Source organism: Poromitra crassiceps (genome assembly GCF_964638095.1).
Source record: "Poromitra crassiceps genome assembly, chromosome: 8".
Taxonomy (NCBI): Eukaryota; Metazoa; Chordata; class Actinopteri; order Beryciformes; family Melamphaidae; genus Poromitra; species Poromitra crassiceps.
In genome coordinates this window covers 42,925,148-42,952,930 of record NC_139629.1, presented here as the reverse complement: position 1 = coordinate 42,952,930, position 27,783 = coordinate 42,925,148, and the positions used below count along the sequence as shown (strand labels likewise).

The window sequence follows — 27,783 nt, the reverse complement described above, 5'->3', positions numbered from 1 at the left end:
TTTTTTTTTTTACATCCACCAGGAATCTTGGTCCTTTTCTGAGGTTCTGTTTTGAAGTTCTGCTGTGTTGATTATACATCTTTATTCCTTCTTTTTTATTGATTTATTGCTTTTATTTTTGACTTATTTTTTTACTGTATTTATTTTTGGACCTCTTGGTGAGGTTCATGATTGCTTTATGTGAATTTATACAAGAAATACAAAAAGAGAGGTTGCACATAATCAAAACACCAACCAGCGTAACGCTGTTCATCTCCCTTTGTGGTTGTCATATAGCGGCAGAGGACCCTAAATCAAGCCTAAGCTGCAGTTGTAGCATAAAAAACGCTATAATTCCCACTAAAACCAATGTATTCTGGATCATGCTATTCAGTAGGGTACACTACCACCTAGTCTTGCTATTCATCATCCATGAAAACAAGCTTGTGAAAAAGACTCCCCCAGTACTGTATCAAACAGTCAGTGGCGTTGCCCTAACTATCAGCAACATTATAAAAAGAAATGATGGTGTTTTGACATATTGACACAAGGATAGATTGCTCTGGACCATATTGCATCCCTGTCCCAGAAGCAATCTTGGCCGTTGGTAAAAACTTGTCTAAGCGATGACTCGACAGTACAGTACAGTACAGGGAATAATTGAGAGATGCGAGTTGTACACTCATCTACTGACTCAGTGTTCTTCAACCGCCAGTCTTTGGGGGGGACAGAGGATGTGTGTGTGTGTGTGGGCTTTGACATATTACTGCCAAGCTTGCAGATCACAATGTGACATAGTATCTCCAAAACATGGGGATGCTCATGTTTTCCCAACTACAGGCTAAGTGCTTTTTAAGTGGTTTTGACAAGTCATGCAGAGGACATGCCGACCTTGTAATCATACAATCGCGCTACGCGAGATGGAAACTTGGCCCACATACAAGATGCAATCGCGCCCATCTCGTTGTTTTCCTGCCAATCTTGTCCCCGCCGCGCGCTGATTTTCCACTCGCGAACATTTTAAATAAACATTATATAAATAAACATTACAACATATGGGATCCTGTGCAAACATCGGGCCTGTTGCTTTCACATCCTGCTAACAACCTGTGCACACATTTTGCACAATGAAATTCTGCTTCTGACCACATCGGCTTATAGGAAGAATTGCATTTGAATTTCAAAGTGTATCGGTTGTGGGTACCCTCGCTATGAACTCCATCTTGGCATCTGTGAATTGTAGCGACCAGAACTTCTCGACTAGAGCCACCCAACAGACATGGAGAAACACACAGCTGTGATATCTCCCTCGCACCATAAATAATACATCGCCAGCTCTCATCCTGACAAGGTTATATATTTTTAATGTCCGTTTCTGAAACAATATCTTCCAAAGGTGCAAGGCAACATAAACGGGAACACAGCCACTAAAGAGGGTTGCTAATTGGCTAGTTAAAGATTCATGGAGGAGAAACAGGAAGCAGGAAATAGGAAGTGGAAAGAGCACCATTGGTTACTTTGTATTTGATGCGCCGACTTGAGAGCCTTTCTTCTGCGGATGGGGCTGTAATGGAATAATGTGATCACGAATGACAGTGAGTGGCAGATCTTCATTGTGGTTCCATTTAGCCGTCACATAATGAACAAGCAGCATGGATGATTTGAAGAGAGAGAGAAGAAGCGCTGAGAGATGAAACATGACGGGCCAAGGACACACTCAGTCACCAGCGGGGTTAAGTACAAGTATGTGTCGCATCAAAGAAAAGTAGACGCAACATTGTGTCAAAGTTGGTACTCTCTTCTCCCCGGACGGTAAGAGCCATTAGCCAGCCAGGCCTACCTATCTGTATTCACAACAACGCACGGTTCACTCTATGAAGTGGCTGAGGTCACGCACTTGGGGAAAAGCCCCCTCGGAGCTATGTGTGTACTAGCAAGCAAGCGAGCAAGCCGCCTGTGTGTTTGGGCTAGATGCACACTGCATAGAGAGAACAAGTGATTTCAGCCTTGAGTAAACCTAAAAGGGCTGCTTCCATTAGAGGAAGGAGGTCAGATGCATTAGGTGCTGGTGTAACCACAGTCATTCAGAAGCTCTCAGAGGCAAGAGGAAGATAGACACAGACACTTTAATGCACGTACACAGTACAACACAGCGCCGCCGCGGAGACAACAACACCGGAACGACTCGTCTTGGACGCCTGACAACATTTTGGCCCGACTTTTAAGTGCAACTTTACAACGGCCACATAGAAGTTTTAAAGCATGCCTTGTCTTCGGGGCCACACCAAACTGCTTCCCGCAGCGGTCTTCTGGAGGGCTTTGAGCCATCGCTAAAATGAAATAATGGCTTCTTGAATCATGCATGATGGGATATTGACGTCCGTTAGAGGGGAGATGAGGCAGATCCTTATGTAAGGAGGTATTGTGCTGATCATGAATCCTGTCACCCTGTATGACTGCATGTTTTTCACTTTTCCCAACGTGGTGAGACTATTCAAGATTCAAGATTCAAGATTCAAGATTCAAAAGATTTATTGCCATGTCAACAAAAGTTGATAGGAATTTGTCTTGGTTCACTCTCAGAGACAACAAAAAACATAGCAGCCAGCGACAGGAACATACAGGAACAGTTCTCAGCTACAGCATATACAGTAGAAAGTGCATACAGTTTAAGGTGCATACAGTTTAAAGTGACAACGGTAATGTGTCAGTGCAAATTTAAGTGCCTTATGGCTTGGAGGTAGGTGCTATCTCTGAAGCGAGATGTTCTACTCTTCATACTCCTGTATCTCCTGCCTGATGGGAGGAGGTTAAATAGGTGGTGTGCCGGATGAGAATGGTCTGCAATGATTTTGTTAGCCTTCCTGATTATTCTTTTTGAGTAAAGTGATGACAGTGAGGGGAGACTACAGCCGATCATTTTAGCTGCTCGGCGTACTACTCTTTCCAGCCGAGTCTTGTCCTGAGTGGTTGCGTGACCAAACCAGACAAGCATGGAGAAAGTGAGCACACTCTCAATAGCCGACCTATAGAAGTGGGTCATGGCTACTTTACTGACCCTGAATTTTTTGAGCTGCCGCAGAAAGTAGAGACGCTGGTGGGATTTGCTGATCTTGAGACTGGTGTTGAGATCCCATGATAGGGATTCATGGATGGCGGTCCCGAGGAACCGGAAAGAGGTGACCCTCTCTACCACTTCACCATTGATGAGAAGAGGGGGAAGGAGGCTAGTATTCTTCCTAAAATCAACGACCATCTCTTTGGTTTTTGAGATGTTAAGTATCAGGTTGTTGTTCTCGCACCACCTCACCAGCTCCTCCACCTCTCTGCGGTAGTCGGACTCATCGTTATTAGTAATAAGACCTACCACAGAAGTGTCATCTGCGAAATCCAATCAGGATTTTTTTTTGCAACAATACAACCTTAGTTTATCTGAGGCCCATATTCACACCCTTGTCACATCAGTGTAATGCATCATCATTATGCAACATATTTTCAAGATCTTTTTTGTCTATAATTTTATTTGTCTGCTGACAGTATTCAGCAATATTTCTCAGTCAGATAAACCAATTTAATCTATATAACTATTGTAGCAAATGTCTGATATTATTACATAAGGCTGCTTGGCTGAATACGATGTCATGGATTGGATGTATCAAGATGTTATTGGCCCTGGAAGCATTTCTAAACGCTTTCAGCTGTCTCTTGATCCTTTCACTGTACGACGCTGGTTCATCGTATGCCAAATTTATAGGAACATTACAGAGATGATATCCATTTTTATCTGTATCTTTCCTTCCTCAGACATGATTTGATATAATTACATTACATTATTCGCGTCGCAGTTGCCCGTTTTCCTCCTCTGCATCCCTGTATTTTATCCATATCTGGCATTGTTATTATTATTATTATCTTGTGGGCTTTTGTATACTGGCTTTTACTCTTTACTATGTTCCGTTGGTAAATCACTTTGAAACATTATTTGGGCGAGTGCTATGGCAATTATTATTACTAGCTGAATACCCGTGCAGTGTTTTGGGCTGCACAGCCATTGTTAGCTCGCTCACTCGCTCACTCACTCACTCCCTCACTCACTCACTCAGAGACTTTGCATTGCATTCTTATTATATAGTTCTGATTCTGATACCCATTGGAGCACACAATCACTGGCCATTTAGATCTCGCTCACAGAGTTGGCATGCAGTCTCTCCTCTCCCTCCACAGAGGGTTTTCATAGTCCAACTTCCCTGGCTGATTCCAACTCTGCTCAGCTGTGCTCCTCCACTCAGGTGAGCTCCATCAGTAGCAAACAAATTGAGCTCTCCATGGTGCTGAACCTGTGTTGACTCATTTTGGCGACCAATCATTAAGACATTTTTGCCCGTTTGGTTGACCCGAATTACCTAATTCAAAAATCTGGCTCCGTTAGGTCCCCCGCAGGCCAGGGGGGCTCTTTACACTTCCTGAAAGATTCAGCACGATCGCGCGAAAAATGGCATAGCTGTGGCCGAACACAATTTGCTCACTCACTCACTCACAGACACTTTGCATTCTTATATTATTATTAATATTAATAGTATCATTATTATTGCAGTTATTTATTAATTTATGACTTATTTATGACTTTATTTGCTGTTCCCCCCCCCCACAAATCTAAGAGCTACAGTATATTGCATGCAAGTGAGTAGGACAGAATGGTAAATCGGTTCAGCTTTGTATTCTGAAATAGCCTAAAGGGCACTGAATGGGGACAAGAGAATGACACTATAATGGGACTGCAAAAGTGTGTGTGTGTGTGTGTGAGAGAGAGAGAGAGAGAGAGAGAGAGAGAGAAAGAGAGAGAGAGAGAGAGAGAGAGAGAGAATGGGTGACTACAGCTACAGTAGAATGACCATTACCATAGCAGATATGGTCAGTCCTGCCTTTAAGCAAAGATGGCAGAAAATGGGAGATGATTCATCCTAAAGCACATATCAGTCTCCTCAACATCGCCGGGCTTCATCCACCATGACAGCTGCCGAAAAAACTGAGCAGAAAATGGATCATTCCAGGCAATGTATCGGGTCTCCAGAGAACAGCTCTGATCCATCACAACAGGAAGAGATGACTGGGCTGTTTGTATAAATAAAAACAGTCTGTATACAGTATTACAGGTTGCATGGCCCAAAACAGGCTCCGGTTGCATTTTAATAGCTTTTGATTTGAGGAAAACAACGGGAAAGAGATAAGAGCTTCAACCCAGCTGAAAAGAACGTGACCAGATTTAAGTCAATCAGCAATTACCCCAAGTCATTTAGTCTGAGGCATATTTGGATTTGGGGGTTCTCACACACTCAGATATCCCTATATTTGAGTTTATAGTACGAGATAAATCCTCACATTTTGATTATGTATTTCGTGCATGTTCTGTTTTTGCATTTTGTTCACGTTAGCGGGCTACCTCTCCGTCTGCTTCAAATACCTCCTTTGTGTTTCTGGGTGGCTACTTAACCTTAGAAAGGCCAAGCCGTCAATTTATGGCTGGTCAATTTATGGCTTATGTTTTGAATATATAGGTGTTGAAATATCTCAGCTTTCAAAAGATGTGCAACACTGTCTCAAATCGACTTTTCCTAAACCCACTTTCTGTACATAACGTATTCTGTATTAGCGGGCTGGTATTAGCGGACTCGCATTCCCTAAGAATTGTTTTTTTGGCAACAGTTGTCCCCAGTGTCAGAGATTGTTGCACAGCTGTAGTGAGGTTCAGAGAGGACTCCGAGCAGCCGAAGATGGCAAGTTCTGCCTCCGGCTGAAGGGTTATTTCATAGGCCTTAGAGTCTCGGTATGACATTTAAGTGAATAAGTTCTGGTCTTAGGTGATAAAAGCAAAGCCCTGAACGGGTCCAAAGGTTTTTGATGGAAGTAGTTGGCTTCCCTTTCTTAAGAGCAGGTAAAGGTTTCATTTCAGAATGGATCTGACAGATGTGGGCCAGGTGCAATGTAGCAGTGTAGGTTCTGACAACAGAACCCCCAGAGGAGTCCAGTCCCAAATGATCAGTGTCACGTTGAAGGCGGTCCAACGGGACATAAGACTTCAAATGAAAGGGGCTACGTTTTGACAACAAATGAAAGACAAGATGAACATGAATTCTTAAAGAGAATTATTAAATCATTAAATCTTTTAGCATCTCCCTGAAGACAGAGACATCAAGGCCCAGATCTCATATCTCCAATGATTTAGTCCAATTTTTACCCAAATGTACGGCAGCATCTTTGAAAACATCTTTGAAGTGTGACGTTGTCAAATATGCAAAATCTGAGTGACAACAAAGCAGTCGTGGAGTTCTGGAACAAAGTGCAACATCAAACGCGGAGGGAATCTCCTGAATGTTATGAAAATGAGTTTATAAAGAGAGAGAAAAAAGTTGTCCTCAAAAGCCTATTATTGCACTAGAGTATAGCAATAACAGAAGACATAGGAACCCCTCGTTTAACCATCTGTCAATTACAAGTTGTAACAATACATTTCATCACCCGTGCAACAACAAAAAGAAGCAGCTGCGCAATTGAAAGAGGTACATACCGCCAGTGTTGGGCAAGTCACTTTCAAAATGTAATATACTACATACTAGTTAGTTTCATTTGAAAGTGATAAGTTACTTTACAATATTACTGTCTGTGTAGAGTAAAGGTCTTTGCACACACAGTCCGATTGTTTTCGTATGCGTGTTTTTTAATCCGTCATCTGAAAACACAGACGGGTCCCAGCTCGCAAAAATCTATTGACTGATGCGAAAAACGCAGAAAATGGAACCTCGTCCGAAAACCTAAATGATCGACGTAAGGACTCGGTGTGTCAATGATGATTGACACAAATGAGGTCGTATTCTTCTTTTTTTCCGTGCGTCAATTTCGGACGAAAATACGGACTTGGTGTGCAAAAGCTTTAACTCGTTACTTATTACACTACTTTTGCATTACTTTCACTGTAATAACAGCAGTAGCTGAATGACCCGGAACCATCCCAGAAAATAATATAAACTGTCTTGAAGTCAGTGTAAACAATCCAAAATTTGAAATGTTATCGTTTTCCTTTGTTATTGTCATCTCTAGTGGTTATTTGCATAAAAACACACAATTTGATTAAAAACATTTTTAAATATGTGCTTTTAAATAAAACTAATTTTACTCAATTTGTAACTTAAGTTACTTGACAAAGTAACTGGTATAATATTACTGAAATCCTATAAGTAATAAGTTATATTACTGAGTTACTGCTAAAAGTAAAGCAAGTAGGAAGAAAACTACAATGTAGATCTGACTCACATCTTTATGGCGGTGAACCTCAAAGGTATCTTGATGACACATTTTCAGCAGCAGAAATTAAAAAGACTAATAAAAACAGTCGTAACACTTTGGAAGGTTTGGCGCGCGGGAGACGTTTCCATCTGCAACTAAGATGCGATTCATCATCTGATGTTTATGATGCTTTAAAAGTCCAGATGTGCTGTTTATATATTATGATCCATATTCATGAAGCTGTTCGCAGGCCTCTGGACGAGCTCACACAGCACAGCACAGTATCACGCACCATTCCTGAATCATTCTTGAGGTTGCGGTAGACTTTCTCGTTGTCTGTCATTTTGACAGACAGGGTTGTAAAAAAAATAAATCATAATCTATTATTACCTGTGTTAAAATGACAGACAGCCTTCAGAATTTTCTGTCATTGTTGTAGAAAAAATCTGCAAATGACAGAAAATATTCGGTGAATACGACCACATGTTCTTGAGGTTTCCAAGGTAAGTGAATAGTAATTCTATGGAGAAACTCTCGCTTGGCCATGCAAGTGTATTCTAAATATCTGATACCGTACATTGTCAGAACTCATCATTGACCTTTCCTAGAGCAATATAATAGTCTACTATTTACTGTATGTGTTGCATTGACCCCTTGCACTGACTATGAGATCCAGTTGCCTCAAGCCTGGATTATGCTTGACGCTTTGGCCGGCCGCACGGAAATGAGAGACATGGAATCCGACGAGGAAATGTGTGGAACTTGTATACTCTGTGTGGGTTTCTGCAGGCGGAATTGAGCGCGAGTCTTGAAAACTCCACTTTGTCCGCCCGTCCGCGTCCGCGTAGTTACAAAATTCGGCGTGCGCACGGCCGGTCGAAAACCGTCCGCACGGAGCCTTGCGGAGGGGCGTGTCTGCTGATTTGACGTCACTTTTCCGCGCGGACACTCGCGTTCCTCGCTGATGCGGAAAGCATAATGAGACCTTTACTATGTGTGCCAAAGTTTACATGCACAGTATGGTTAGCTGTCGTTATGTCCATGCACCAGTGCCATCAAGACAAAGTCCTGTATATTGCACTTTGCAAAGAAAGAAAAAATTCTGATTCAAAATGTTCTTTTTGGCAACCTGCAGCTGGCATGTTGAAATAAAAATGTGTTCTGATTTATTTTCAATCATCAGATTTGGCTATGTTTCAGCAGTTGATACACATTATACGCTGTTACTGTACTAATAGCGGCTTTGTTCAGGCCCTCACGTCGGTCTCTCGTGGGTTAATCTTAATATTACTTTAGGGTTTGACTTGTCACACTTCATGTTTTTTTTCTTGCTTTGTCATATATTTCACACACGACAAGGGGAACCACGGGAACAGGATGATCGGCACAAAGCAGAGATGCCGAGTTTGGCTCAAGTTGAATGTTTAAACATTCAAAATCGACCGATTTTGCGAGACTTAAAATGGCAAACAAAATATGTGAAACACGTCTACAGAAGCCGATAGTGTTGCAGTCAATAGATCACTCTGCAGTTGCACGAACACATGCACGAAGAGCCACTACAATAAAAATAAATGGAGATATTTTTCGGTTTACTGTAGGTAGAAGGAAGTTCTGTTGCAAGACAAATGTATTCAGAAATGCTTTAGTAAATATTAGTACTCAGCAAAATTGCAAACCATTTTCTGCCCAGGGTGACAGCAGCTCTGTGTCAGGTGCAGACACCTGCTCAGGGTCCTTGGATCTTTGCCTGCAAATTGTACCTACCTCCACCTCGCTGAAATGGGAGTAGTTTGCCATTATAAGTTTGGGTGAGGAAGGTAAAAATCTATTTTGTCTTGGGAGTCCTTATTACCAATCACACAATGCTAAGCTGTGGATAATCACATTGCGGAGGAGCTGGGGATTTAGAATTTACTCATTATAGCAACTCTGTATTTTTTTTAACTAATTTCTGGCCCAAGTTAAGTCCCCAGTGTGACACATTTGCTCAGGATGAAAGCACTGTGTTCTCATACCATAAGAGCATAGTACAAAATGCACAAATTAACCACTTAGCTTTCTCTAGTCTCAAAGACATACATGTATACCTAGGCAGTAGGCATAGCAAGCTCATGCTTTGTAACGGGTCAACTACAGTATGCATAATTCCTAACTAATCCCACTAAGAAAGATCCAAATCCACAAGATGTTCTAAAACGAAGACTGGCATATTGTGTTCTTTTCTTATTCTCTGCAATGCTGCTAATTGGCTAGCTGTGTCTTCCTTGTCAAGGTAATGACACAACCGTTTTTTTTTTACTAACAAATTCCACAGTATATATTCAGACGAAATCACTGAATTAAATAATTAAAAAAAAAAAAAAAAAAAGGTGATTCTACCTCAATAAGTTTTCAAGCGAACTCTCTGGCAGGCTGCCAAACAGTTGCTTTCAGCCTGTTTGGGGGGAAGGCATGAGAGTTACCCACAAGGCTTTGGCACATGTAATCTATCCAAGGGAGAAGTCAGTCATTGCTGTACCCACTGCTAAATAAGCAGAAAGGTTGTCCAGGGAGCGGTGCACTCCTTGTCAATGTAATCACATCAGCCAAGGAAAGCAATCTCCGCCACTAATTAAAAATGGTAAACAAACATTAGCCTGGTGGATGCAGGATTACCTTCGCAACAGTGTGTCAAACTTTTATAAAATGATAATAATAATAGTAATAGTAATAGTAACAGTAATAGTAATAATACAAATAAAATGTTGGAAATGTAAAAACACTTGTATAGAGGACACTGCTGCTATGGCATTTCTGCCATTTTGTTTTTGGTTGGTTAGAATGTGTTATCAAAGTGAAGAAAACGCACAGCGTAAAGTATCAGTGAGGTGCTGCCGGTCACGGGCAAAAATCCATTAAAAAAGGGCGAGACCGCACACTCTGGCTCAGATGCAAAAGATTTAACGAGCAGACAACGTTTGGGTCTGGTGGCCTTTGTCAAAGCATATGACTTTAATTATTAGAGTGTGTTGGCATTTGGACACTTTGCACCAGGAGATTATTCTGGAGACAGATTTGCCATTATACTAGACTAGGAAGCTGCCACAATGTAAGCATATGCTGCTCCATTGTTACAGCTATGGTGAGATGTCTCATTATAACATACTGTACTAGTGCAGTGTCGCCCCGCTGCTGCACAATGTGTCGTTAACTTGTTTATTGATTCAAGGTTTATTAACGTGTCCAAATTGCAGCAAATACTGCACGTCCTTAGGTCCCCAGCAACAAAACACACCCGCCAAGTGTGCTACCGATCAGACAAACAGTTCTCGAGATATGCGAAGGACACACTCACAGGCAGACAGACAGACGGAGATTCCTCACTTTATGGTATGATAGAGTACAATACAAATGTACCGTTACATTTCCGAGCTTATAACTCGCCATCTTCGGCTGCTCGGAATCCTCTCTGCTGCTCCCTATGGCTGTGCAACAGTCTCTGACGCAGGGAACGACTGTCGCCAAGAGACTCATTCTGAGGGAGTGGAAGTCTCCCTCTACACCTTCTTTTCAGCTGTGGCTGATGGACATGATCTCGGTTATATGTACAGTATGGAGAGGCTCCGGTTCTTGAGGACAAATTCTCTTGGGAAGTTCTTGGTTATCTGGGACCCGTTTCTGGCCTATTTGGATGAGGTTAATAGCGATACGCATAACTGACTTCTCATGGACCCTTTGCGTGGGATCCCACGCACATCCCTTGCAGGCACATGGGGACCTTACGTGGCTGGTAGTGCCAAGCTGTAGTATTGGAATGTGAACTATGTTTGTTTGTTTTTTCTTTGTGTCTAAGCCTTATGTGTAACAATCATTCCTAATTATTCCCATTGTAGCAACAGCTTTGGTTTCACAGCAGCAGTACATTAATTCCTTGATTAAATTGTACCCACAAATCACAATAGGCATTAGTTTGTGCTCAATATGCAAACTTACAGTAGCTTAATTTTCCCCGTACAATACAGCAATTTAACAGTCCCGGTAAACAACAACAACAATTTTTCTGCGGGGCTCAAACATGTATAGTCTCACTCCCAATATGAAATAGTCATCCTCTGGCAGCTCGAGGGGTACGCCTGCCTGCTCCGGTAACGGGGGAGATGAAGGGGGGGAGTAACGTTGTTCCTCCACAACTGAATGGAGGCTAACGTTAGCGAGGCTAGCATCCAGCTCATCGCTGCCAGATGCCATATATGTTTTGGTTTGTTCTGACGCACTTTTCAACAGTCCAATCAAACTCCCCAAACGTTATTTCCCATCTCTCTAGTGGCCTGTTGTCCAATCACGTTTCACTCGGAAATACTGTACATCATGATATGGAGGTTATTTAATACTCTGGAAATGCTATTTCTGCTCGACTTAAATCAAATTGCAGCTGCTCCTGTGATTTGGATTTTGCATTTGGTCATATTGCGATTTCAATATCGATTTGATTAATTGTGCAAACCTAGCGCATGCACATAAATGTATTCAATTCCAGCAGTGAAGAATGACATAGTCCTGCTATGAGTGAGAAGCCCATCTCCAGACCCCTGTGTGGGAGCTAATAGCTCTAGATGCTAACTCCCATTGATAATGTCATGCGTTGGGATGTAAAGGGCCGATGTGAGAGCAAACAAAGCACCTTCAGAGCGGAGCTCTATTAGTCAGCCTGGCAGGACCCCAGCTAGAGACAGACTCTCCTGTCTGCATGCCAACGCCTTCCCCTGCCCCCGCTGAAAATCAGGCAGACAGATCAGAGCGTCCCAAAGTAAAAATTACTCACTCCACTGACCTCAACAACACAGATAAACAGCCAGATCATCTGAGGGCAGAGATGACAAACAGCAGGTCCACTTTGTCGGGGTAAACATGGAGGAGATGAAGAATCGGAAGAGCGACACCCACACTATGTCTACATTTCTGTCTGGACGAGATGAGTGGCTGCTCTCCACCCATCAGTGGCACTGAGTATTCGACGGACGGATAGCTCACACAAGATGACCGATTGATAAAGACACCCAACATCTCACAATACAGAATACAGGCTTACCTCCGGAGTGCGGTGGTGGGCCACACAGTAAAACCACTCCTTGACCCTCACGAACCCTCACTGGACTCCTCCTCTGCGTCTTGAAGTTCTCCAGGTCTATTTACCACAACACAAAAGCAATAAAGGAAAACGATCAATTCATTCCTCACAAAGCCGCGAGCACACAGGACATGTCTATTTGTCAAGCGGAGATAAAAACAGACGTGGCGTTGTAGCTGTGAATGCTCAATAATGCCCAGAGCACCGCTACATACCTGAGCTTTAAAAGAGAGCGATATGATACAGTATCTTTGCATAATTTAACAAAACAATCATGCTACGTTTGTATAAATGCGGACGTGGCGCGGCTAAAGTCCTAAGCACTTCTGACGGAAGCAGAAAGCAATTCTTCAAGTATAAGTCACACATGAGTGAATTTAATTGGAACTACGTATTGTTATCACTTTGTGTGTTTCATCCACTGCACACAGACCAGCCAACAATTAAATGACTTGAGATTGAAACATCATTTGTATGGAGACCGATTACTTGTTGACAACCTGCTGGGAGAGAGAGAGAGAGAGAAAAGACACAGAAGAATCCTGGAATACTTTGCGTGTTCTTCTCGCCTGCTGTGGTTCTCGGAGATATCTGCCAAAGACGCGAGTGCTGCCATGTACCGCTTTAATGAAAAGTGAATTGAAAGACAGGGAGAGAGAATAATGAAACACTGACACCTTCTGTGTAATGACACAGCGGGACGCGCCGCTGCAGGATAAACGTGTGATCTCTGCTGCCCTCGGTGGGTAATGGAAGATTGCATCCAGCGGGACGATGATTACATTAACACAATTAAAAGCACCTTTCTTTTGAGCTGCTGTATGATTTCACAACTTCATTTGCAATAGCTCATTAACATCTGTTCAAATGCGACGCCAACAGGTTGTGTGGATGCTTCAGGGCTCCGTGGTGAACCTGTGATTGGTACAGAGCAAACAATTTCGTGTTTCTCTGCAGAAATGGATAGCGTCCCTCCAGAAACATGGCCTTCATTAGAGAAAGAACCGTGTTTATGGTGATGATATTTAAAATTGATTTGGATGAAATATGAAATGCCAACAGGGCAAACATCAATAACTCGATCGCCTATAGATCTGCTTAAGTTCCAAATGATTGATGGTTAGATTTTGAGGTCCTCCTTGTTGAACTGTGCATGCTTGAAAGGCCTGCAGTTATTAACCTTCAGTGGCCAGCTGATGGACCTCATATAATAGGATCACTCTTAAGATGCATAGCAAACAAACAGCATAGTAAGAAGTATATAGCATAGCATAACAGCATAGCATACAGTAGCATGACATGACATGATATAACATGAATTGATGTTTAGGAATGTGTATGACGTGTCATTGGGTTGACATTGCCACTTTCATTGCAACTCTGGGCGTCTTTGTCATGACAACTTGAAATTAAGGAAAGAGACATAATATAGAAATATGGCGTCCTCCTAGCGTCCCTCGCGTGCTCACCCGCTGAACTGGCAGCGCTCCTTTCTAGCATCCTTCGTCCGTTTGCCCTCGGGGGCTCGCCCGCTTCGCGTGCTCACGCGCTACGCATGCTCCAACTGGCATGCGCTTCGCACAGGCGCAGTTGAGAAATTGTGCGCCGCGCTGAACCGCCAGCCGCCTGATTATAATAGTTATCACCTTGTTGTCACTCTATGGTTCTATTGGTTCTATGTATTAAGATTTTTATAATAAATGTTATATATGGTTGACTTTGACATTAAGTCGAGAGACCAAAAGCGACACTTACAGTGGTATAATTTTGCATTTGCATGTATTTGTTGGAAAGACGATCTTCGTATCTTTTATTTGCGGTTAGCTCCATCTCTATATGGAGACAGAGATGATTGGAGGATTTGGACATGATCCGGATAGAGTTACCTCACCTTTTCTCACCCAGACCACATTCATTCTAGGCTTACCGTGGCATCCAGGAATGTCACTTCCACCTACAGGGTGCATCCATCTTGCTCTAGTGCTAGTTTAAGGGTCCTTCATTCTATTATGATGATTACCGTAGATATGAATTGTCACGCACAGAATTTCCCACAAAGCATCATCTCCCACTAGAGGAGAAATGGTCTGCTGAGCATGAAGTCAAGTCAGTTTAACTAAAAGAGTATTACTGAATTTGCAACTTGCAATACATTTTCACACATCCATAGTGTTACTACAGACTTGTATGTGAGCAGACGACGTGGCTCACAGATGTGGTGAAACATTTGGTTTGAATTAATATACCGTATATGTGTGTGTGTGTATGTGTGTGTGTGTGTGTGTGTGTGTGTGTGTGTGTGTGTGTGTATGTGTGTGTGTGTGCGTGCTCGTGTGTGTTTATAGGGAAAGGGCAGCATCAGAGGGTGCTTTTCTATAGTGAGAAGGTGTGTGCAGTGTTACAGCAGATCTTTGTACTGTTCCTCCAATATCTTGTGTGATCAGCTTGACTTCAGGAGGCTGTTTAAATGGGAAATTACAGAGCTCTCTGATTTATGGTCTTCCAAGCAATTGGATAACTCCATTGAAAAGGATTTGATTATTTCTGGCCCAGGAAACTATTTTTCCTAATAGAAATTGTTTCGGGAGGCTGGTGTCTACCTAATGTTCTTCGGGTAGTGCAGGCAAACATCTTCCCATCTTCCTACAGTGTCACATTTTGAAAATAATAACTGAAATGAGATTAGATTCAAGATTAGTATTTAAACTACAAATGGCATGAACACTGTGTCTCTCTGAAAAACGTGTGAACAAAAGCATTTTGATTTTTTGGGGGGGGGGAACTAAAGGAGGCATCTCGCCCTAGCTGAAGGGAAAGATAGATGCCCCTGCCCTGGCCTGAGATCAAATGCCCCTACAGTGGTCTTCAATAGGGGGTCTGGGGCCATACAATACAATCTTCTTTGTAAAACTGGCTAAGTGGGTGGCGTTGTGGCGGCGGCGGTGTGTGTCACGATTGTGATGTAATCAGTGATGTCACTTGAGCGATGTCATCAGTGATGTCACTTGAGCAATTGTGATGTCATCAGTGATGTCACTCGAGCAATTTTGATGTCATCAGTGATCCTTCTTCTTCTTCTTCCTCTATTGGCTTTCCGGAGGTAGGCAAACCTTGGATGGATGAATCCAGAAGGATGTCAACTGCCATAAAACACCACAGAAGAAGAAGAAGAAGAAGAAGAAGAAGAAGAAGAAGAAGAAGACGAATGGCTTTCCAGCAGACTGGATGCCTTGTGGCACATTGCTGCCTCTCACAGTTGTATGGTCTCACGCTAGACCTGGTTCTTCTTCTTTCAAGTTTCTGGTGTTTCTCACACCTCCTCAAGCTTGGCTGTTGCGCCTCGTTTAATGTTCCTCCACTCCTCACCCCTCCTGAGCAACGCGCCTTCACCAAAGTAGCCTATCATAACTATGCAGACGACACTCAGTTGTATATAACTCTTTCCTCAGCTGACTATGCCCCCATAGAATCATTGTGCCAGTGCATTGATCAAATAAATAACTGGATGTGCCAGAATTTCCTACAGCTAAACAAAGACAAAACGGAGGTCATCGTGTTTGGCCCCAAAGAACAAAGGCTTAAAATCACTGCATGCCTTGAGTCTCGATCCCTGAAGCCTAAGGATCAAGTCAAAAATCTTGGAGTTATTATTGATTCCGATCTCAACTTTAACTCCCACATTAAGTCAATTAGAAAATCTGCTTTTTATCATCTTAAAAATATAGCAAGAATTAGGGGATACATGTCCAGACAGGATCTAGAAAAACTAATTCACGCCTTCATTTATAGTAGGTTAGACTACTGCAATAGCCTTTTTTCTGGTCTCTCCAAAAAAGAACTTAGGCAACTTCAACTCATTCAGAATGCTGCTGCTAGAGTACTAACGAAGACTAAGAAAGCTGATCATATCACTCCAGTTCTTAAGTCCTTACATTGGTTGCCAGTGTGTCAGAGAATAGATTTTAAAATACTGTTATTAGTCTATAAATCACTCAATGGCCTAGGCCCAAAATACATAGCTGAATTGCTCCCACGCTACGAACCATCTAGAACTCTTAGGTCAACAGGGTCCAGCTTATTAACTGTCCCTAGGATCAAATCAAATCACGGGAAGGCTGCATTTACCCACTATGCTTCTGCTAGCTGGAACAAATTGCCTGAAGACCTCAGATCTGCCCCAACCTTACCTACTTTTAAAAATAGACTAAAGACTTTTATGTTTACCGTCGCCTTTAACTGCTGACAGCTACTATGCAAACCCAATGAGTCCTCTATAAGTTTTAGCTCTTTCTGCAACTGCTGCGCCTGCTGCCTATTGCACTTTTTTATACTCTTTTTTTTTAAGTTTTGTTGTGATGCTTTTAAATGTCCATTTTATTTCTTCTTTTGGTTTATTTTCCTGTAATACACTTTTTATACTCTTTTTTTTAAGTTTTGTTGTGATGCTTTTAACACATTGAATGCCAGCCATGTTTTCATTCCTGTAGGTAAGTTGTGCCAGGGGTGTTTTTGACGATTCTGGCTCATTTTAGCAACAGCCGAGGATTCTTTTCTGTTCAGAATTCATGAACACCAATCATCTAAAAATAACTAATAGAATGTGTGCTTTCTCTGTCTAAAAGAGTTAGTTTGCAGAGTTAGTAGTTATGTAGATATTAGCCGTTGAGTACAGCATGGTTTCAGCGTCTGGAAATTTATTCAGAGATAAATGGCTTTTTGTGAAACAGTCACTTTAACCATTCATTTTTGGCATCAGTAAGACCGTCAGACATTCTAAACAATAGTTTTGAACAGTAATTTCCTCCATAACAACAGGAAACACCCCTCTCATTCAAACTCCTCCCTCCGTGTGTCTTCTCCTCCTTCCTCCTGGCTGTACAGCGGGCGTGTCAGAAGCGCTTTTGCTGCTGCCTGCCTGTGTGCCTGCCTGCCTGCTTGCCTGCGTGCGGACGCTCCTTGTGCGAGTCAAGATGGGCCGGGGAATGCGTGGGCGATGGGCAGATGTTGATTATGGCCTTTCTGAGGTGTTTCAAAGTGTGTTTCACCTATGATCTATTTTGCAAATCGCTCTCCGCTCTCTGTGTGCTGCTGCCGGTGCGCGGCCGCTCTCAGGCAAGACAAGTGGATTACTGTAAAATCGCCACGGCATTTCCTTGAACGGCTTGGTCCCGCGGCAGTTTTTTCTTTGATTTCGGTCGTCTGGGGGAGCACTGTCAACACTTAGTGGGTCGGTAAAATAGATTATACACATTATCTTGCTCCAATAGTGATCTCGAAGATGTAAAAGTTGTTGATTGATGTCCCAGCGTCAAAAAAAAAAAAATGTTTATGTAAGACGAGTAAACTCGGCTCTGGCACTTAAGCGTTGGATTATGTAAGACGAATTATTTCGGCTATGGCACTTAAGGTGTTAAATGTCCGTTTTACTCTCTTCTTTTATTTTATTTTCCTGTCAACCATTTTATGTGAAGCACTTTGAATTGCCTCTGTGTATGAAATGTGCTATACAAATAAACTTGACTTGACTTGACTTGACCTTCATGAAGGGGTCCTGAAGGGAGATTTCAGCCCAGGGGCGGAAGCCATCATCTGGTCCCTCATCAGTGATCCTTCCTGGCTGAGGCTTTATAAGTGGTGAGAGTGTAAGCAGGGAGAAGAGGACAAGTGGTGCATCATCTCCAGAGTAAGTGGTGGGTCGGAGTACAAGTACTGTAGGGAGAAGAGGACAAGTGGCGCATCATCTCCAGAGACTCCACCCTAGGAATCGAGCATGCGCAGTGCACGAGATTCCTAGTATTATACAATAAAGTAAAAGTCCATTTTGAGTTGTTTGGTTGATTTTAAAAGCAGTTATTGCTAATTTGCATAGTCGAAAAGCTCTGAGCCATTTCCCAAAGTACTGACTGTATCAGCAGTTCAAATCAAATATTTCACCATCACATAAGGAACAAATATAACATCAAGCATCTCCCACCCACCATGCCCTCAGTGGCGGTAGGCATTACGAAGAACATACAGTAACAAACTATCCTTTTCTAACACTGGAGTGACTGGACTCACACAGAGTCAATTGCTCTCCTCAATGATCAATATTGCTTTGGAGTACGGCGGGGCGTAAATGAGCTCGACGCACTAAAAGCCAGCAATGCCTGACAAGCCAAGCTGTTCTGCGTCCTGTGTATCATCTTATCAAGCCTATCACGGCTCTGCACCTCCATGTGCCTCTCCGTGCCAGAGTTCAGGCTATTCTGAGTGCTTTCACATCCATGAAATTGGATGTGAATTAGCATTTTTGGGCTAGCTACTCCAATGTGACCCATTGTAATGAATGAGAGCGGCGATTCTATAGAAGGAAAAACTGGAGCCATTCTGTTGCAGTGTGTGAGCACGAGGACAATCTGAGATGTGGCTGCATTTGGTACGGACAAAAAGCATACAAAAGTTTAAAAAAGAAAAGAAAAAAAAGAAGCCAAAGGACATGTGTTTGTTATAAGTTCTTATGGTATCATTAAGCACCATTCTTTTAATGTAATTATAAGGGTCATCCAGAACACAGAAGCTGGTGTGAATTTATCCATTACAACCCATTAAATTACAGTAAAAGTAATTTGAGTGGGGTTGGATTAATTGCAGGAGTGGAAAGAACACCAAAATATCCTAATACTCAAGCAACGTTTTTTCTTCTGTAGAAGTGAAATTACTGATGAAATATTCTACTTAAAATAAAAATAAAAACTTTTTAAACTTATTTAACACGTTCACTGCCAATGGCGAGTTGACTCGTCAAACACAATCCAGCGGTTCACTGCCAATGACGAGTTGAGACGTCAAAAAAAATTTTTTTTTTTTTTTTGACGGTGCTACGTGGATCAATGCCCCCCACGTCTCCTATAAAAATATTGGAAGTATTGAATGTGTATAATCTATTTTACCGACCAACTAAGTGGCGACAGTGCTCTCCCGACAGAGAGAAAGCCAACCAAAAACAGCCGCGGGAGCAAGCCATTCTCAAGGAAATGGCTTGGCGAAAACGCTTTCGATTTCACACACACACACACACACACACACACACACACACACACACACGCGCGCACACACACACACACTCGAGTACCTTTGAGCATAAATAAGACCAGAATCGCAAAAGCTTCATCAAAGCTCTCAACCGCCCGTTTTACAGTAATCCAGACTCGCCCGAGAGCCGCTAGCAGCAGCAGCACAGACGAGCAGCAGCAGCAGCAGCAGCAGCAGAGCGGAGTAGGCTACGCCTCAAGATTGGAAGAAGGGGATCGCGAAGGAATTTCTCTCCCGTGTCTAACCCCCCCCCTCGCCTCTCCTCTCCTCTTCCCCGCTCCTGCGATTCCCTTCTCTTTTTTTGGGATCTGTGAGGCAACAGAAACTCGCCTGTGACAAAACACTGCAAAGCCACCAGAGACACACCTAAGGAGGGAGGAGTTTGGAGACACACACACACACACACACACACACACACACACACACACACAAACACAATACAGTATACAGACTTGCCCAAGGGCACCCATAATCACAGGCGGTGGTTCTAAAAATCCATTTATCTCAAAACTCTCTGAAAATCTCTGAAACCATGCTGTACTCAACGGCTAATATCTACATAACTACTAACTCTACAAACTAACTCTTTTAGACAGAGAAAGCACACATTCTATTAGTACTTTTGTGAACTTTGTGTTCACAAAGTCCAAACAGAAAATAATCCTCGGCTCTTGTAAAATGAGCCAGAATCCTCAAAAAAACCCTCTGGCAGAAGCTAACTACAGTATTGAAAAACGGCTGGCAGTGAATGTCATCCCACTTTTACTCTTGAGTATAGTAAAAGTTACTGAGTTACTTAACTCATTCACTGCCAATATCTGACTGGCATTTTTGGCACAGGCCAAGTATTTCCATAATGTTTGGTCATCTTTCAAGACCCACAGTAAATTCTGTACTAGGACTACAGTGATGTCCAATACCTCGAAATGAAGATCTAAGTCTCTACTTTCACCCCCAAAAAGAAAGTTAGCTTTTAGCATGTTCTGTACTCTACTTATAACCCTTTTTATACACCCCATGTTCACCAAAAAAGCCTGTCTGGGAAGAGAAAAGGGAGAAAAAAGCATTTTTGTAAAAGGGCACAATCTCAGGCATAACTCACTCTCAATTCTTTTATTTTGAACTGTATTGACATCAGACATGTAAATATTATTCGTTAGGACACAAATGACAAAAAAAAAATATATATATATATATATATATACACACATGAAGTGCTTTTTTTTTACATTCAACAATACAGTTTACTCGGTGTGAGTGTGCAGACAGACAGACAGACAGACAGACACACCGACAGACAGACAGACAGACAGACAGACAGACAGACAGACACACACACACACACACACACACACACACACACACACACACACACACACACACACACACACGATCCCCCTTTTAGATTTCTAACCCAACATAGGATAAGCAATAACCACGCCCTGTGGCGCTGGGATTGGCCAGGAGCAACACTGGAGGGCGAGCAGCCCAGCGATTTCATGAACCAACTGAAGAATCTTGAGAAGGACAGCGGGCTGCTGTGAGTGCCTTCTGCCCGCTGCTGCCTAGCTGTTCCTGTGTTTATTTTGATTTGTTCTGGTACACCGTCCTCGTCCATGTCTCCCTGTCATATCTATGATCGTTCCCGTTTTCCCCTCGGCTATTCAACACGTCCTCACCGCCCTCGCAAACTGATCGATCATTTCCTCATTCCTCCGATGATCAAACACATCTCTTGATTACTTTCTCCCGTTTTCTCCTGGCTGGCACAGAGGAAGGCGACTCCAGCTCGGCGTTTCAATGTTTCTCCTGTCTGCACAAGGAAGCGTTACCCGTTCTCTGCATTTCCTCTTGCATCAATTTCAAAACAACAGCTGCGGTATGTGTTTGATCGCGTGCTGTCGGCTACCCTTTGAAGGCAGGGACCTGTGTCTGTGTGACAGGCTGGGCAAGTGTTTGCTGCAGGTGCTGCACCAATAAAAACAAAAACACGTCAAACACGTCCTTGGCGGGGAAGGCCATTGCTGATAACACGTCAAAGACGTCATTGGCGGTGAATGAGTTAAAGGGACACTCCACCAAAAGAGAGAAAAAAATGCAGATTTATTTTGCACATAATCTCACACAGTTTAAAAGGCATTCATTTAGTTTGAGTTTAACAGTTATTGAGAGTTGATTTGAGTTAAGTTGCGGACCAGTGATGTCATTCATGCACAAATGACATCACTGGTCCACAACTTACTGGAACTCAAATCAACTCTCAATAACTGTCAAACTAAATGAATGTCTGCTAAACAGTCATGTGCAAAAGTGGTGGCCCAATGGTCAGAGAAGCGACCTTGTGACCCAAAGGTCGGGACCGGCAGGATAAATCTGGGTGGGGGAAGTGAAAAGGCAGCGCTTGCCCCTCCCTCATTACCACCCCTGAGGTGCCCTTGAGCAAGGCCCTTAACCCCAACTGCTCCAGTGGAGCTGCTCAGTGGCCAGCAGATCAGACTGTGGTTGTACTGGCCAGCTTCCAGGTATGAATGTGTGTTTGAATGTGAACAGGGCGCTCCTGAAAAAGAGAGCATTGCTCTCAGTGAGACTCCCCCTGTATAAATAAAGGTTAAAAGAAAATCAGCATTCGAAAAAAAAGAGACACAAATTGGCGAGAGCTTGGGACCTGATTTAGATCTGATCAGATTCACTAACTTTCCCTAAACTCCATCTTTCCCGTGCCCACTTATGCTTAACCATTCGAGATGCCAGTTGAAATGATGGCATGCAGTGGCGCCGTTGTGCGCTGTGCTAGCTCACGTCGCCAGTAAACACTTTCACCCCCAGAGGCAGAGGAAAATACTTGTTTTTCCTGATTAGTGAAAGTGTGCATAATGCTGGAATTGTGTCATGGAATAATCAGAGCTAATGTTAATTTATCGACTTTGCAACTTTCCTGTTTACCCTGACCTCCCCTGCAGAGTGTACAAATGGCTCTTTGGAGATATTTTGTCAAAGCCTATTTGGAATGCTTGTTAGCAGCAGGAGACTAGCAACAGGAGCGCGCCAGCTCAGGAGTCAATATTCTCTGTGGCTTCCAAGTATTGCAGGTGTGTAAGAGGCAAATTATACAGTCTATAGGTTCACAATCAATTAACTTGTCCTTTAAGTCAAAATGACAAGTCCAAGGGGACGACCAACCTGTACAGCCGAGTTGAATAAAAACCCTTGGGTAAACCCTGGCTGGCCATGAACAATTACTATGTCACAAAATGCATGGGAAAAGTATTGCCTTCATTCCTAGAAAGTACACAATTAAACCTGGACTACTCTTCTAAAACTTCAGTAACTACAAGATGGAAAGGTATTGTGTAAGAAAGTGTACAGTAGCCTAATTCCCTATGACAACTGAGACTTTAGTAAGTAAGTTAGCTTCGTAAGTGATTGAGCTTCTTCTAAGTATTTACCTATGTTGATACTGCTTAACTTAGTATTCTTACCCCATACCCTAGTGGGAAGTCTTTAGCTAGTAAATACCTATAGGATGACTGTAAAAGGAACGGTTACACTAAAGTGAAAGTCAATTTACTAACCTCATACTCAATACTCAAAAAGTGCAAAACCTGTAAGCAAAAAAACTAGGGGTGTGTAACGATATGTTAAAAAAAAAGATACAATACGTATCAAAATACAGTTGTTGCGATATGATATATATATATTTATATGTGTGTGTGTGTGTGTGTGTGTGTGTGTGTGTGTGTGTGTGTGTGTGTGTGTGTGTGTGGAAAACAATAAAACATAAAAAAAATTGTTGGCAGATGTGCTTGGTTGGGGTGGCTTTTGGTGTTTTGCGGTAAAAGTGGCTCTCCTATTGACTTTGTCCTGCCAGTGCGGCTCTCATCGAAGAACTAGTGAGGATCACTAGAATAGACTCTATTCCATTGCTAGGTTACAGGCAGCCATCTTACAATAAAGAGAACAAATAGGAGTGTACGATGCAGAACCCCCCCCTTCCCAAGACGGCGAAGGCATACTCTGCCTCTGATTGGTTTGGGTTTAGGCACGAGGAGGTTGGCTTTATGGTAGGCATGAGGAGTGACGATTGTTTGGTTTAGGCATGAGGGTTAGGGCAATTGGTTATGGTTAGACTTAGGGTAAAATATCAGGATAGGCCAATCGGAGTATAGGGCGGGACATGCCTTCGCCATCATTTAGAGCGATACGATACGATACGTAGTAATATAAATCGATACATCGATTAATCGTTACACCCGTAAAAAAAAAACAAGCTACTCAACCACTGTAACGGGAGTAACTGCATTTCTTACTTTCACCTTTTAATAGTTGTCAATCAGAATACCACACAGATTAAAATAATCACTGAACACGAACATCGTCTCATCTCTCATCACTTCTCGTCTGTCTTTGCTTGTCCTAGCTTCCTCCTTGTCTTCTCTTAAGAGTGAGTGACACATGACATTTGAACAGTGATAAGCATCAGAGGCACCTGATGCTTACAGAACACTGCTGCTGCTGGAGTCCCCTGACGATTACAACGGTATTGTGAAGCGCCGCATTCAGAAAAGGCCCGCTGCCACCCCCCATAAAAGATGATTTGAAACCCGGGTTGAGCTCTTAGCATCACAGTAGTACTGCCGAGGATTGTTATTGTCCCTCGTACCTCGGATGCTCTCCAACTCAATATAGACTTAATTTTCACCTGAGGCAAAAGCAATGAATAAAGCGAGTACAGAGCTGATAGAAATTAGAGAAGCTGATCGTTAAAAGATATCAATCGTATACTTGCAAAGTAATTACACAGATAAGGCACTTATGTTCGACAGGAGCCAGTCAGGGGGGGGAAAAAAAGCAAATTATTTGCAATTACGGGACTGAATATGAGAGGAGGAATCATAAGCACCCGAGATACAAGGGAGTCGCATCCTGCATTGCTTTCATAAATACAGTTATTTCACCCTTCATTAAACACTGCGCTACCCTTGTGGCTCTGAACGCAGCACAGCATCGAGCCATGTGCTGCGTTCAGGACATGCATCTAATACACTGTGCCTGTAAAGCAGCAGCCCCTGCAGTCTGTTGTGGAATGTATCTCGCCTCATGGGAAATCCTCTCACTTTATAACAAAAAAATATCCATAGGAGATTAGGGAACTCAATCTGGCCCTATAACCAACTAGATTATTCCATCCAGCACTCTCAAACAGCCAAGCAGAACCTTTTAAACAAGTCTGTGTTGTCGACAGGATCAAGAACCTCTATGGTTTTAGAGATTAAGCCCTACCAGATGGTAGCAGAAACTGTTATAACATCCATCTCTCAGGATGGTGGGTGATGGAAAATGTAGGCTATCATACTCTTATGGTAGGCTACGCAACACACATTCATGCATTTTACATTTTGATCTTGTGAGATATCCAGGCACAGCAGGTCTACAACAATCATCTTGTTTGCCCTCATCGGGAAAGACTTCCAAGGATAGAATTTGGAATCCGGATTTGACTGTGGACAGATTACGATCAGGGAACATATCGTTTTTAGCAATCAGCATTTTGTAATCACAGCTTTACATTGATTTAGTGGCGTCTGGGAGCATAGGTTTCAGGCTACCAGGCTCAGTAAGATAACGGTCTACGCGCGATATTGGAAATCTTGTATTCTCTTCGTTCGTGGCCTTTAGCGTGGTCTCTTTGTCTCTCTGAGTTATTGAAACGCTGAGAGAGGGCTAAGCCCCCCTGGTGTTTGAAAAGAGCATATTGAGCTGCTCCGGGTCAGAGTCTGTTACAAATGACACCATACAGACTCTCATAACGGGCGGGCGAACCCCCTCCATGAATTATTCCCCTGACCTGAGAGCCGCTCAATCACGCAGCACACTTAATTAAGTTAAAACCAAGAGCGATAAATAAGACGTATGACAGATCAGCACTGAGGCTTGTCCTGATCCACTGACAAAAGCATCAGGTGCCGGGTCAGCCCCAGGCAATGGACCAGACCAATCACGATGACACACCGTTCAGGTCAGGCCCGGGTAATTGATAGGAAGTGTGAATATGATCCACTGTCTGCTGACAACTCGTGACAGAGATTTGCACTGTATGCCGGAGATTTAACGCCGGCTTGTGATAAAGAAGCACCAAATAGTAGCTAGATGAATGCTTCTGATGCTCTCGCCCTGCCAAGGATCACCTCTGCGTCCGCTATGGCAGAGACACAGACATCAGAATTCAATCTGGAGGCACCATCTGCTTCACAGATATCGGGGCTGTCATGTGACACTGTACGGACTGCCCATCAAGAAGGGAGGCCCTCAAGTTCACCTTGCCATCAGAGATGCCTTAGAGGTGGGTCTTGTAAAATGTGATGGATGGAAGCTGTTAAAGCATCAACCATACAGGCTCTGTCAAGGCCCAGCACACAATCACACATCATGAGGAGGAGATGAGACGGAGCTGGAGAAACACCAGACAGAGAGAAAATCAACACTGGCAGCGTTCATCCGGGTTAAATGATAAACCCGTAGCGTGACATAAACATGACCTGTTCAATTGTGTCTTCTCATTAATGACTAACAGTATCGGCCTATTCTTTTATCGCTGGTTGTTTTCTGTTAGGGAGGATCAAGCCGGTCAACAAACAAATTCCAGAGAATCCTAAGCCATTACTGCAAACAAAGGCTGAAGCAAACGCAAAAGAAATCAAGTGAGATGATGGTCGTGAACTCAACTGATGTGAATTGAACACAAATTGTTCAAGGCAATAATAAAAAGCTATGACATCCATTCAAATTAGATATTTTAACTTCACAAGGTGGATTTCTTTAGACTTCTAAAGAAATCCAACTTGTGAAGTTCACTTTTAAAGTTGACAGCCAATATGAACTCACAGGCAATGTGCAGACTGGCCTCTCTGCTGACGACGGTGCCAAAAGAGTTTGATGCCAGGCACTGATAGATGCCGCCATCGTCTTCTTTATCCAGATGGCTGATGTGCAAGTTGCCCCCCATGAGAGAGTAGCGTAACCCTTGACCTCTGAGCGCGATGAAAGAGTCATTCAGCTTCCACCTGTGAAGGTAAGCACGAGACACACACACACACACACACACACACACACACACAGCAGCCACAGATTAGACACCATTTGAGACAGCCTGGAAAGGCGTTGCCTGCCTGCAACACTACAGCCTCTATTTTGGCGACACCGCATGGTGGATTTGTTCTCGCCTGTAGCCGCATCCTGGTGACTCACCGTGAACTTCACTGTGCCTAAGTGGGGGGGGGGGGGGGGGGGGGGGGCACAGTAGGTAAAGTGGGGGGGGAGGGGGGAGCACAGTAGGTAAGTCAGTAATGATCAAGCAGCACAGCAGTTCTGGTGTCATGGATTACCAGGATTTGTGCCGCCCGCCTACTCAGACCAGGTCAAAAGCGCACGACAAAAATAACCCTTCAGCCGGAGGCAGAACTCGCCATCTTCGGCTGCTCCGAGTCCTCTCTGAACCTCCCTGCAGCTGTGCAACAGTCTCTGACGCAGGGGACAACTGTTGCCAACAAACTCATTCTGCAGGAATGGAAGTCCCCCTCTTCACCTTCTTCTCAATTGTGGTTGACGGTCATGACTTCTGTCATACGGATGGAGAAACTTAGGTTCCTGAGGACCAACTCACTTAAAAAATTCTCAACTATTTGGGACCTGTTTCTAGCCTACCTTGATGAGGTTAAGGGGCGACGGGTGACTTGCAGGTTGGTTTCTCATAGACCCCTTGCGTGGGTTAACACACACAGTGTCCTTTACAAGCACATACCGTAAGCACCTTATGGAGCTGGTGGCACCATGTTGCAATATTGAGCATCGATAATATGTGTGTATATATTATTTATCATTTTTTCCGTGTGACTGAGCTTGTTTGTTTTGTTTGTATATTGTTCAAAAAAATCTGAAAATAAAGAAAAAGCGCACGACACACGACACATGCTGCAGTTATGTTCTATGCTATTTCCATGGCTTCACCAAGTGATCCAAGCACGAACAGATCCTATTCAACAGCTTCCCGACTCCTTCTTGTGTGGATACGTCAGCCAATTTGACTTTGATGTAATTCCCTGACGCAGGGAAAAATAAGAGGCAACATTTGTCATTCTAACTATATATACATGTGGCAGAGGTGTGAATGATTGTCATCCAACACAGAGGTGTCAGAATGACGCATGGGCTGGGGATTGTGGAGGCGGCCTCATCCTCTCTGGATGTCAGAGGCAGGCTGGTGGTGGGGCTCCATCCCTCCTGCAGCCAAACTGTCCCAGCGGTTGGCTGCCAACTTCTGTTTAGATCGTTGGCTAATATCA

General features: G+C 43.2%; 1 protein-coding gene across 1 annotated transcript in view; it reads right to left on the bottom strand.

Moving 5' to 3' along the window:
* cntn3a.1 (contactin 3a, tandem duplicate 1) overlaps positions 1-27,783 on the bottom strand; it is a 91,000-nt gene that overhangs the window by 42,035 nt on the left and 21,182 nt on the right. The window contains exons 3-4 of the mRNA XM_083641497.1: positions 26,327-26,505; positions 12,332-12,427 (exon numbers count right to left, since the gene is read on the bottom strand). Coding sequence (XP_083497623.1) covers positions 12,332-12,427; positions 26,327-26,505 — 275 coding nt within the window. The remainder of the gene's footprint in view (positions 1-12,331; positions 12,428-26,326; positions 26,506-27,783) is intronic.